The 13,419-nt window shown below is 36.1% G+C and overlaps 1 protein-coding gene across 1 annotated transcript in view; it reads left to right on the top strand.

The window, feature by feature from the left end:
• The window catches only part of atp10a (ATPase phospholipid transporting 10A), a 106,834-nt gene that overhangs the window by 39,321 nt on the left and 54,094 nt on the right, over positions 1-13,419 (top strand). The window contains exons 4-9 of the mRNA XM_690464.8: positions 3,779-3,885; positions 6,175-6,306; positions 7,441-7,571; positions 9,558-9,810; positions 11,425-11,642; positions 11,984-12,178. Coding sequence (XP_695556.3) covers positions 3,779-3,885; positions 6,175-6,306; positions 7,441-7,571; positions 9,558-9,810; positions 11,425-11,642; positions 11,984-12,178 — 1,036 coding nt within the window. The remainder of the gene's footprint in view (positions 1-3,778; positions 3,886-6,174; positions 6,307-7,440; positions 7,572-9,557; positions 9,811-11,424; positions 11,643-11,983; positions 12,179-13,419) is intronic.

Here is a 13,419-nt window from a genome sequence, read left to right on the forward strand (position 1 = left end):
AGCTGCAATGTGAAAAGCAGCAAACACCTAAACATTTCACACTTGCCACTCACACCTAAAAATTAAAATGGCATCATTGACTCAACCACCATGCTGTTGCTAATCAGTGTGACTTCCACGGTAGATGTTTCGAAGAATGTGTCAGTGTGTTTGCTTGTATAATGAAAGTCAGTGGAATCAGAGATAACAGTGAATAGTGGAGAAGTGAATGAATGGATCCATTGATGGAGAGATTGATGGGTGGATTTATAGGTAACTGAACGGAAAGGTAGATAAATAGAGAGAGGCATACTGTGATGGACAGACAGGGATAGATGGCGAAAATGCAGCATTTCCCCTTGAATTATGTTAGGGGGCACATCGTTATTTAGTTGTATTGTCTAGCACCAGATCACAACAGAAGTCATTTAAGGTTCCTAGCCCACAGAACAGGGGTCCGTTCTTTGTACATGGATTACTCAGTTAGCTGGATTTGGTTATTGACGATTTGACACGATCCAAGATCGTTTTGTTCTTCAAAACTCATCCGAGAGATGTTGTCATACAGGTGTGGCATATGTAGCAACAGTTCTGGTAGCTCAAACCTGCTCAGGAGCAGGCTTATTTCATATAAACAGGATTAGATTTTGTCCTTTCAAGCAAAGGTAATACTGAAGGTTTATACCTGATGCTTATATTTTCCTACAGTAGTAACCTATAGGTTATATGCACTTGGAAAATTAGTAAAACAGTTTTTTAAAAAAAAGTTTATATATACATTTATAATTTTAAATAATTCAAAATATTTATGTTTATATGCATATAAGTTTAAAAATATATATAAATAAAGCAATCTGCACTCCGAAATAAAAGTAAAAGTGGGGTGGTTCTTCCCAAGGGGATCAAAGAGAACATTTATTAATATGGACTTTTTAGATATGCATACAATTTTAAGGTACCGACCCAGCTTTAGTACAATTTCTATATGATAAAAGACACGCACAATGTTCACCTGTTTTTTGTTTGTTTGTTTTTTATAAAGAAAAAATAATTAAAGCAGTCATGCACATTTTGACAGCTAATGCTGATGATTTGATGCTTTGCAAAAGTTGCAGACACCTTTACCGATATCAGAATGCTTTTTTGATGCAAAATTTATTGAAATTAGTTTTAAAGAACAGTCCTATGCTACTATAATAAAGAAAATCTGATCTAAAATGTAAAACTAATAAATGGCTAAACACTCTCGACACATGAAAGTGTAAAGCCTGCAGCTCACAACAAATGTGAAAAGTTATTGCGGATCATATTTTACGAACCGTTTACTACAAATTTTTTATAATTTAGCTTACATGGATAATTGAATACTAATCAGATGATGTCATTATGCTGTTGTGCCGTCAGCCAATCGTTACATTGCTAATCATGATTACGAGGATCGATAGATCTGTCTTTCACAACACGCGCAGCGATCTCAGATCAGTTCATCCAGACATTTTTATCTGATTTGCAAACTTGTACGAAGAACCAAATTAGCATGATCAGTTATCAAGATTTAAAGATCCAGGATCTACCAAATCGTCTTAGATCATTTAAGCGAGGTATGAAGAATAGACCCCATGTGTATACTTTATTTTATTAAACAAACATTCATTCATTCATTCATTTTCTTTTCGGCTTCTTCCCTTTATTAATCCGGGGTCGCCACAGCGGAATGAACCGCCAACTTATCCAGCACGTTTTTACACAGCGGATGCCCTTCCAGCTGCAACCCATTTCTGGGAAACATCCACTCACACTCATTCACACTCATACACTACTGGAAGTTGAACTTTAATTGACCATCAATAGCTATGTCTCCATTCAAAAATGCTAATGAACCACTGTGCAAAACAGTAATATTGCATAAAAGACGTGCAAATAAAGCAGCGTTTCCATCCAATGAGTCACAGAGAGTCGTCACTTCCTGATTAACTGATGCCAAATATCAACAGTAAAAATAGATTTTGCTGCGTTAGGAGAAGCTGTGTCAATTTTTTCTTTATTTAATAACTCACTTGCGCCTCAGAAGATGTTCCCGACATGTAATGAACCCGTGGTGGCATTTTGAAGGAGTGAGATGCGGAGCACAGACGCTCTTGACAGTTCTGGAGGTAATTAAAAAAATATAATAACAATAATACTGAAACTGTTAAGGTGTTATAGAATGACCAAAACAACATTTCAGATCTTGTACAATGTGCTCATCCTGCTGGTTTATCCATTCACACACATTTTTATCATCACATGATCTCTTATAACAATCTCTTTATAATCACATGACTTTGTAATGCACATGCTGAAGTTTGTTCGGTAAAAGGGTTTCCTTCGTAGTTTATGTGCATCTTTTCTTATCGAATAAATGGTTTATCCTACTCCGTTATGTGCATGTTTTTTATGCACATTTTCTAAATGGATGTGCATCTTGGCATTTCCATCAACCGTTTTATTTATTTTTTTTGCGCATATTCAAAATGCACATAAAAATAGGTTGATGGAAACATAGCTAATGACATACAATCCTTTTATGGGCACAAGACGTTATGACATGACATATAATGACTAGACAGTACTTGACTAGCCATAATTTGACCCATTGCTTCAAGCTAGCGAAGCAGTCAGTGGTCCTGAACTAAAAAAGAACTGTGAGTGACAGCATGAAGCTTACAGATGGCTAATTTGATCTTTGTGTTTAATTACAAACAGATGTGGCAAAGATAAATATACTGCTATTGGCTAAAAATACAAATGTTGCCAGGTGCCTTGTCAGATAATTGACTGAAGAAGAGTTCAGCAACAGCAAGCAGCTTTTTAACAAACAGATGTAATCCTGAATTTAGCACTGGGATAAGTGCTTGCATTAAAGCTTATTGAGTTCCCACTACAGGTGTTTAACATTCAGCGCTCATTCAGTGGGGGTTAATTTGCATTTGCCGCCATTTTATTGGGAAGCTTAGCCCTGAGGCCTCTTGAACTTTTTCCCGGTGTTGGAATCACACGCAACCTTCGGAACTGAGGTCTCACTGGAATGAAGATTTCACTAATTCGATCTCATTTATCTTGAGAATCATTTCACTCTGCTCATGTCTTTTACAATGCAGCTTTGGGGTTTTACAAAAAAAAAAGTGCTGCCACTGACTGAACTCTAGATCCTGTTGGCCTGAGGGCTTTACCTGTGTACAGAGCCGTTTTACCGAGGTCATGGCTTTTCTATTGATTTTGTGCTGACAAAAAGAGATCCTGAGGGGAAACCCTGTGGACTGTCAACTGTGATGGATTGATGCTCAGTGACAAGGGATACAGCATTATGCGGAAATCCCTTAGAAGTTTCTTCAACATATGGTTGTAAAGGCCAACGTTGGCTTTTATTCTTATTAATTCAAGCAAATGAGGAGAGAGGAGTTCAACTAAGGCTTTTTTCCTTCACTTTCATCAGTTGGTGAAGTTCGTTCCTCTCCACTGCCTTGCTTGGTTTGGATCTTGTGGTGCTGCGCATTGATGGACTTGCTGTTCAGTGTTTATATTTACAGCAGTGAAATTTAAGCCACAACAAACTAAACTAAACTGAACTTTAACTCTGAAAACTGGACTGACACAGTTTCATTTTACTAGAACTTCTACGTTGTAGAATCTACATTGTAAAATTGCTATAGAACAAAGATGAATTGAATTGAGTTCATAATGTAGCTGGATTATGTGTAGTACACAGATATGTTGTTTTGTAAGTGTGGTGAATGAGTTTGTGTGGTTTGTATGACAGAATTCATCGCAGTGGGAGGAGAGACGGCCTGTACAAAGACAATTTGCTGCTCAGGGGCTGCACTATTCGCAACACAGAGGAGGCTGTAGGAATCGTCATCTATGCAGGTATCCTTGCCTTTCTTTCTTTCTTTCTTTTTTAAACAGTGCAGAGCTTTTTAATTAGCTCCATTTTCAGGGCTGAACTAGGAAATTGATCATTTAAAGTAAGTAGGTCGCTGGTTCGAGCCTCGGCTGGGTCAGTTGGCGTTTCTGTGTGGAGTTTGCATGTTCTCCCTGTGTTTGCGTGGGTTTCCTCCGGGTGCTCCGGTTTCCCCCACAGTCCAAAGACATGTGGTACAGGTGAATCGGGTAGCCTAAATTTTCTGTAGTGTATGAGTGTGTATGGATGTTTCCCAGAGATGGGTTGCAGCTGGAAGGACATCCACTGCGTAAAACATGCTGAATAAGTTGGTGGTTCATTCCGCTGTGTCGACTAAGCCGAAAAGAAAACGAATGAATGAATCATTTGAAGTTGTTTACATTGCTTCAGTTTCCCTAAAAATAAGAACAGGAATTGAACATGCATAAATGTTAGCAAAAGTAACATACAAAAAGTTAAAACCTCATTAAAGTAAAAATATTAAATTAAAATGTTTTGACAGTCTGACTGAGTTGGTATTAAGATTGATAACATTGGTCTGAATAGAAAAAGATATAATGTTTTAGTCACTCCCTCCAGTGTTGTGTTAGAAATCCTCATAGAGCAGCATTATGTAGTTTTCTTTAATGTCAAGACATAAACATCAAAGTACTGTGTAATAAATATACTTAACATTTTCTATATATTAATATACTGTTTTAAATCGAGTCGTTGTCTGTGATAAGGGTTTAAAAAATTCAATGAAATGTTCATTTATTAAATCAAATAAAAAAATGTTTCATTAAATATTAAAATTTTTCTTTAATTTCATCACAGGTTTTCTTTAAGCATGCCATTTACTAATATTATTGTGGTAAATGATTGCTTTATTAAAAAAAAAAAAAAGTTCAATCCAAATTACTGATTGTGAAGAAAGTCATAGCTAGTGGGTAATTGTAATTTGGAAAAAAAATAATGTTTGTTTATAAATAAAAAATATATATATATTTTGCTGTTTTGACAGAAGTGTGTGTAGGTTGTAGGTGTGTCCACAGTCATATTGGAGTAATATAAAGACAATAAGTATTTTTTTAAGCAATTTTATTATTTTGTTTTAAATTTCCTGAAGTTAAAATAAAATCCAAATCCCTCCCATTTTGATGCCGACTGCAACGTGATGTAGGAGTGCAGTTTTCCCACCCACCGAATTCATTGACAGCCCCCTATTAACATGTCTTCGTAGTAACATATGGATTCATATTTACAAGACAGGCTGTGCCCAAAGGCAACTGGAATTAAAAGATCTGTTCTACACTCTGTGATTATCAATCATTATCAAATATGATCAAGAATAAGTTTTACAAGTTTAAAAAACTTTATACGTTTATAATAGACAGTAAAATCAGTGTAATTTACCTCAGCTGCATAGTGTCGGTACAATTATAAAATAAGATGCTTCAATCCTGGTTTGTGGACTTAAAATCAGGCTTATTTTGCACATTAACATAGCGGATATCCATACAGCAGTGGATACTAATGTGTATCCTGTCACATTTGCAGTGCAAAAACAGTGAAAAGTCAAACGTGCTTGCTGTGTGTGCATGTGAACTTTGTAACAACACTGAGTGCAATTCGTTGCAAAAAGGCTTGAATTAACTCCACAACAATTGTGTTTCTCACAAAAATTACAATAGATCTGCTTCCTTCATGTCTGTCACTGCTGTTTATCTGACGGCAGCAGGAGATGGAGACACGCATCAGAGCCATAGTGAGAGATCTCTGTGGCTCTGACAGGCACGTAGGAACGGTGGGCAGGGATAACTAGCTCATTTGTATTAAAGGCAAAGGCAACAAAAACAACTAAAATGTGCTCAGCGCTGAAAATTCCAATGTTATAACGTATAATCTGATGGGTATTTTGAGCTAAAACTTTACAAACGCACTCTGGAGACACAAAAGACTTGAATCTTGAAAAGGGGGTAAAATAGGTGCCCTATAAATAATAAATATTACAGTTTTATCTTCGTAGTTTAAAAATGCTACTCCTTTTGAAAAGAAGCAAAAATACATGACGATTCAGAAATGTGTGCTACCAAGTTTACAAATAGAAAAATCTTTTCAAAAAGGAGTTTGTATATTATGTATGTCTTTTTTATACATGTTTACTTACAACCATGTTTACTTACTATGTAAATAATACCAGATTTATTCCATGACTGGTGCAGCTTCTTTTATCTTTACAAAATGTGAGTGTTTTCCTCTGCACTGGTTTTCAGGTCATGAGACAAAAGCAATGCTGAACAACAACGGCCCTCGTTATAAACGCAGCAAACTGGAGCGGCAGATGAACGTAGACGTGTTCTGGTGTGTCATCATCCTTTTGGTCATGTGCCTCTTTTCTGCCATTGGTATGTTACACTTTACATCAATACAGTTCTTGCTGAGTATTGCAAGTTAGTTTAGTGAGATGTTTATAAACTTTGCGTTTTTTAGTTGAAAAATGGTGGCTTTGTTTATTACAGTGTTACATTTTCATCTTGGTTTGCTTCGCTCCAAAATGTTATGTGAGCACAACTGTTCTCCCATTGGTCAGAATGCACCTGTTTATGCTCCACAGGCTTATCTGTAGCTGTCATAACACACAGTATGTAGCCGGCATTCCCACTTTAACTGATAAGTTATGCATTTCATTAAATTTCAAAAGAGAGATGCGATTTATGAAACAGTTAGAGCTGCAATCAAGGCTTCATGCTTGGAATGCACAGCGAAGAGCAATTAAAACAACATTTTAAGATAAAGAGCCTCTCCTTATTTTTTTATTTAAACGGTGATAACTAATGTGCACACTCACAGAATCAGACACGGCTACTTTTTATGTAACATTTTCAGGTATGAATTATGATACAGCTTGGTTCATTTGTCCCTTGGGTCAGATTGCTTTCTCACCTTATCTGAACCGCTTCAGAGTTCATTTTCAGTCGGACCATGATCACTTTATACTGGTGGTATTAAACTGATTTAGTTTTAGCATGGATCTGAGCACAACTAATTTGTTTGAGCAAGCTGAAGCCTTGAAGTAAATGCTGCAGATTTGAAAACAAATGCTTCAAATAAGGTGTTAAAACATTTTAAAATGTACATTTTCTAATATTAATTATTGTTTTGAGTTCTTAACGTCTTGCATAACAAGAAGCTGTTTCGCTGCTAGATTTATCTTTTGTGTCCAAATCAGAAAATAAACCCAATAAAGAAAACAAGATTACATTGAGCAGGCATACAGTAATGTCCATTACAGGATAATGTTATTTAATACATATAGCATTTACAACTACAAAAAATCCTTCTATTTTAATGCCTGTGACCATGATGGAAAATGCAGTGGTTGATAAATGTATCTGATTTAAGTATGCAATTTAGAGAAAGCAGTGTTTTGGTTTCTGTAAGCAATTTCTTGGGCATTTCCAGTATGTCTTGAATTACATTACCCATGATTCCATTTCACATGCCTAATACTGTAAAGTGTTTCTGAATCCTCCTTCTAGGACATGGCCTGTGGATGTTTCAGTATGGAGATAAGAGGCCTGTCTTTGACGTCCTGGGCCCAGAAGGAACAGAATTATCTCCAGTGGTTTCAGCCATTTATCTCTTCCTCACCATGATTATAGTATTCCAGGTGAATAACAAGTGTTGTGAGGGCGATGGTACAAGGGGCTTATGAATAGCTTTTATTCTTTGAAGGTGCCATAGAATGAAAATCAAGCATAGCTGAATAATAATAATAGTTCATTACAATGAAATGATATACTGTGAGCCTCAAACAACATCAGTTCCTTGTTCTCGTGTAAATCCTGTAAGTGTTAAATCCCAGTGAAAAACTGGTAAATCTGTGAAACACTAATAGCCTCAGGAAGCTTTTCATTGGCCACTATGTTTCCTAAGGACATTACAACAATGATCATTTTTAAGTTTATTCAAGCTTGCATTATACTTACTATGTATGTGAGGCTCTTATTTTGAAAACAAGACTGGCATTATATAGCTCTCAGTTAATACAGACAGGCATGGAATAGCTCATCTCATCACAACTTATTGTCAGGATGCAAAATGCGAGATAAACAGAAAAATGTATTCAGTATCAACCCAAAGAGTCATAAGGTTCATTTAACTTCATTTATCTTTTGTTATTTTAACATGTATGTTGGGAAATTTTCTTCGTTAGCTATGTTTTATGTTTCGGCTTCAAAATACAACTCTACATGCATGTTTACATTATACTCTACATGCATGTTTACATTATATGTTTACATGAGTACATTATATTTTGTGTGTGCGTGTGTGCGTGTGTGTGTGCGTGTGTGTGTGCGTGTGTGTGTGCGCGTGTGCGTGTGCGTGTGTGTGCGTGTGTGTGTGTGTGTTGTCTTGTGAGAGAGAGAGCGCATCAGGCACTGACATGAGCTTGCGAAGCACTAGAGCTGAGCTTATTAATTAGACCCCCTAGTTTTTCGCGATTTTGCGTTCTTGCTAAATTCTTAATTTAAATGCAAAATAACCACCAAAAAAATGTAAATAATCTCGTAAAACACATCCAATTCCAATACATAAAGTCAAATTAGATTTATTTCTGTTTGCATATAATTGCTTTACATGACTTATAGACGTTATAGACGTAAAAATGACATCTCACCTGCGCCCTCACAATCATTACATTACATAGAGGTGGGGGAAAATTGATTTGCAGCCTGTGCAGTAAGCAGATGCTGATGAAGTGCCAGAGATTTACATGTGAAGTCAGTGCAAAGATGGGATGAGACATCCTGTGGCGCAAATCGAGTGAATAACACTATGCAAATTGGGCATTTCCTGTGTTTGACACACGTCAGAGTTAAAAAGAATGTGTGAGCAAACATCTAACAAACGGAGCAATGGAACAGACAGAAAAGGAAGCAGCTTACAATGTTGGAGATTGGTTCACGGATGACGGCGGCTGGACATGACCGTTTTAGGTCATGACATTTGTTTTTAGGTCTTGATAAGATACCAAAATAAAGATGCTTTATTTTCATGATTTATTTAATTGTGTCAGATTGCACACCTAACTGAGTAGGCTACCTAATAATATATTGTTTAATATATATATATATATATATATATATATATATATATATATATATATATATATATATATATAATTTCTTAGAATTTTTTTATATTTTAGCATATAGATTTTTACTTGCAAAATTGTTTGCAAATTTCGAGGAATTACCACTATTAAAACAGTTGTTTTTATCGCAAACAATCACAAAAAAAAAAAGAAAAACAAGGGGGTCTGATAATATTCATGACCATTTCAAATATAGTCAAAACTGAGCTTTCTATTTTATGGGTAATTCCTGTGTTTATAAATTCTTTGGCATTTTTTTCCCCTTTTTTTTGCATTTACCTAAGCCACAAAATATGTAGATATCAGAGAACAAGTTAACACATCTAATCAATGCACTCCATGGCACATTTAATGCATAATAAATCTAAATGTTGTAGATTTTAATTAGTTTTGTTTTTGATTTTTTTTTCCATTTGTTGTAGAGCTTCTGGTAGAAATGATGACCCTGCATGGTTTTACACCAAACCTTTCTTTTTTCTCTTTCTCTCCTTGTTGCAGGTGTTGATCCCAATCTCGCTGTTTGTTTCCATTGAAATAGTGAAGATATGCCAGGTGTACTTCATCCATCAGGACTTGGAGCTTTACGATGAGGAAACAGACTCTCACCTGCAGTGCAGGGCTCTAAATATCACAGAAGACCTGGGCCAGATGCAGTACATTTTCTCTGATAAGACCGGAACGCTCACAGAAAACAAGATGGTGTTTCGCCGCTGTACTGTGGCAGGAGTTGAGTACTCGCATGATGCCAATGGTTAGTGCTTGCAGTGTCATTTTCATTTTGTGCACACAACAGCAGTCCTCTGTAAATGAGGGCTGTCAGTCAATGTGAAATTAGAGTTTTATAATTCATTTAGCCAATTAGTGTTATTAATTGCACTGATTACAATTAATGTCATATATAAAATGCCCCCAAATGAAGATCATTGAGACACTAGTAATGTTTTTATTTAGCACAGACTAATTGAATTGAATAAAAGTGACAGTAATGACACTTAAAGGGCACCTATAATGAGCTGTTTTGTAAGCTGTTTGTACAGATGTGTGTGTAGGTATAGTGTCCACTTTCATATTGGGGTGATATAAAGACAGTAAGTATTTTTTTTTTATTTCCTGACTATAAAATAGGATCCAGATCCTTCCCATTTTGATGCCCACTGCAACGTGATGTAGGCATGCGGATTTCCCGCCCACCGAATTGATTGACAGCCTCGTATTAACATATCTCTGTAGTAACACATATTATCATATCAACAAGACCGGACGTGCCCAAAGCAACTGCGAAAAAAAGATCTGTCTGGCTTGCTGTGATCATCAATTATTATCAAATATAATCATGAATGAGTTTTACAAATTGAAAACGCTTGTTTGTAATGAATTACAGCGATTTTACCTTCTTTACTTTATCACCACAGCTGCATAGTGTCAGTACAATTATAAAAGAAGAGGCTTCAATCCCAGTTTTTGGACATTAAATCAGTTTTTTTTTACATTAACGTAATGGATATCCATACAGCAGTGGATATTAACATGTATCCTGTCACATTTGCAGTGCAACAACAGTTAAAAGGTAGGCGCATGCACTGTGTGTGTGTTTGTCTATGCGTGAACTTTGTAACACCATTGTGTGTGACTCTTACTGTAGTGTTTCTTACAAAAGTTACAAGAGATCTGCTTTCTTTATGTTTGGCAATGTGCTGTTTATCTGATGCAGCCAAGGCGGAGATTGAGGCACACAAGTGGGAACGGTGGGTGGGAAGAACTAGCATTAAATGCACAGGAAACAAAAACAGCTACATGGTTGTTCAGAGCAGAAAATCCAATATTCTAAAAGCTATAATAGATAATCTGATGGATGTTTTGAGCTGAAACTTTAAAGACACATTCTGGAGACACAAGACTTACTTAAAATTTTGAAAAAGGGGTAAAATAGGTGCCCATTAAACGGTTAGTTCATTCAAAAATTAAAATTCCCTCCACCTTCACTTCTTTAAAACCTGTTTGATTTTCTTTCAATCATTGTATCAAATACTGTTGTTTTTTTATATTTTATAAAACATAGTTATAAACTTAATTGTTTAGCAACATTGCTCTTTTTACTTTTTCTTAAATAATTGCAGCTTTATAAAGTGATCTTACATGTATGTTATCGCTTTAGTTTCTAAATTACTGTACTACATTGACAGCATTTATAAATAATAAATATATGCTTTAATTCTAAATGTGTATACTATTGAATATTCACACTACCCCAAATGGACATCTTAGAAAATGGACTAGTAAAAAGAAAATGGGACAAAAGTCTTTCAAGAAGCTTCCAGTTATCGACCAAAAGTGAAACTGAAGCTAACATTGTGTCTTTCCACAGCAAGAAGAATTGCTATGTACCAGGAGGTGGAGTCAGAGGAGGAGGACTGCACATCTCATGGTGGGACTCTTCCACGGCGGGACAGCGTTGCCAGCCACCAGAGCGGAAAAGTGGTGTTGCGATCACAAAGCACCAAATCTCACCGCCGCACCGGGAGCAGAGCTGAAGCCAAACGGGCCAGCATTCTATCCAAACACACTGCCTTCAGCAGCCCCATGGTCAGCAAACACTTCCAGTCCACCAGAAAAGGATAGATTAACCAAAAAAAAAATACCCTCCTCTTTTTAGCTTTAGTTTTTTTTTTTACTTCAATTGAAGTAAATCTTGAGATATTATGAGGAATTTTGAAGAGCTGTATTCACGGACTGTCATTATATATATTTTTTTACTATTGAAGTCAATGGCTACCCATTTTCAACATTCTTCAATATATCTTTCTAACTTCAATATATCTTCACTAAATGGAGTGTAGAATTTAATTTTTTGATGAACTGTCTCTTTAAGCTCAGTAACTGTATGTTTGATTGAATTAAAAAATTGTGTTTGTCTGTTTCGACAGGAGAAGGACATTACTCCGGATCCCCAGCTGATGGATAAGGTGAATGAGTGTAGCAGTCAGATGGAGTTCATGCGTTTTCACAGTCAGTCCTTGAATCAGATCCCGCCTGACCTGTGTGACGTCTTCGACTTCTTCATCGCTCTCACTATCTGCAACACTGTGGTTGTTTCTTCACCAAATCAACCCCGGCAGAAGGTATTCAATCCATTTGAATTCAATTTATTTGTATAGCGCTTCTCACAATAATTACTGTTTCAAAGCAGCTTTACAGAAGTTGCACATTATTGCATTACAATCAAAATCAGAAAAGTAAGGGAGTTGTGTATGGCCGGACATTATATATGAATATGTAGAAGATTATATATAATGTCCATCCAAAAAAAATGTGATGTCTGTGTACAAGCTATGCAGAAGAACTATCACCATACATTTTCTGCAATTGAGGTTTACCATTTTATGTCGATAATGAGCTCTGTGCACAGCTAGAGTTTTAAAGTCAACGAAAAACTTCCTGTGAAAGCTTAATGTGACTTTTTTGAATTTCACAAGGTTGTTTTTATAGCATCGATGTTGTAATGCACTGTGTTTGTCATAAAGTTATCTGTGGCTCAAATGACGGTATTCCATATTTCGCTTATGCTTGTACGGTGGTTGTGAACTGTCAAAACACTTTTCAAAGCTCTTTTTTGGATGTAGAAAGTGGAAAAAACTAACCTGATTCTATTTTTTTATGTTGAACGAAGGTTTCGGAAGAAGTGTCAAAATGATTTACACAATGTGAGGTCCAGCTTATTTTTTAACGTGCGAGAATTATGGACTAAATTTTCAGATTTAGTCTGCAATAACTAACACTCCCACTCACCATAATGAGTAGTTTTCTTCAGAAACTTTTATTTTTTACTGTATGCTGTAATGCATTGTTAGTCATAGACGATGGTTTAAAAATTAGATTTAAGCATCTCTAGTCACACAATTCTTTTTGTCTCGTGTGTGGGCTGTGCCGTTTCCTGTGGTCGATTTCTTCTATTTGTGTAGGAGCAGCTTCCTGTTTCTGTTGAAGATGTGTGGCCTGTTCTTTAGTGTGTAATCTTGACCTGTTAGTTTTTTGAGCTTCCCCCAAATTCCACTCTGTCTGGTGTCTTTCCAGCATTAGGTTATGACCTGAATACTTTTTACAAGTGTGTATGGAGGATTTGGCAGAAGCTGCAATCTAAGACTAACCCCCATCCTTATCATACAAGTCAGAGCTTGAATGGAGTGCTTTTCATTTGATGATAATTTAGTGTATTTAGTGATAATGAGGCCAACTGAAAGTTCTGCTGTAATTTCTCCATTCTCTAATTGCGTTTCTAAAAGATTTTTCCCCCAATTAATAGATTTTATTCAGTAGGAGTGAATGAAGTTTATGTGGAGAATTAGTAGGGTGACTTCATGAG

Source organism: Danio rerio, chromosome 6, assembly GCF_049306965.1.
Source record: "Danio rerio strain Tuebingen ecotype United States chromosome 6, GRCz12tu, whole genome shotgun sequence".
NCBI lineage: Eukaryota > Metazoa > Chordata > Actinopteri > Cypriniformes > Danionidae > Danio > Danio rerio.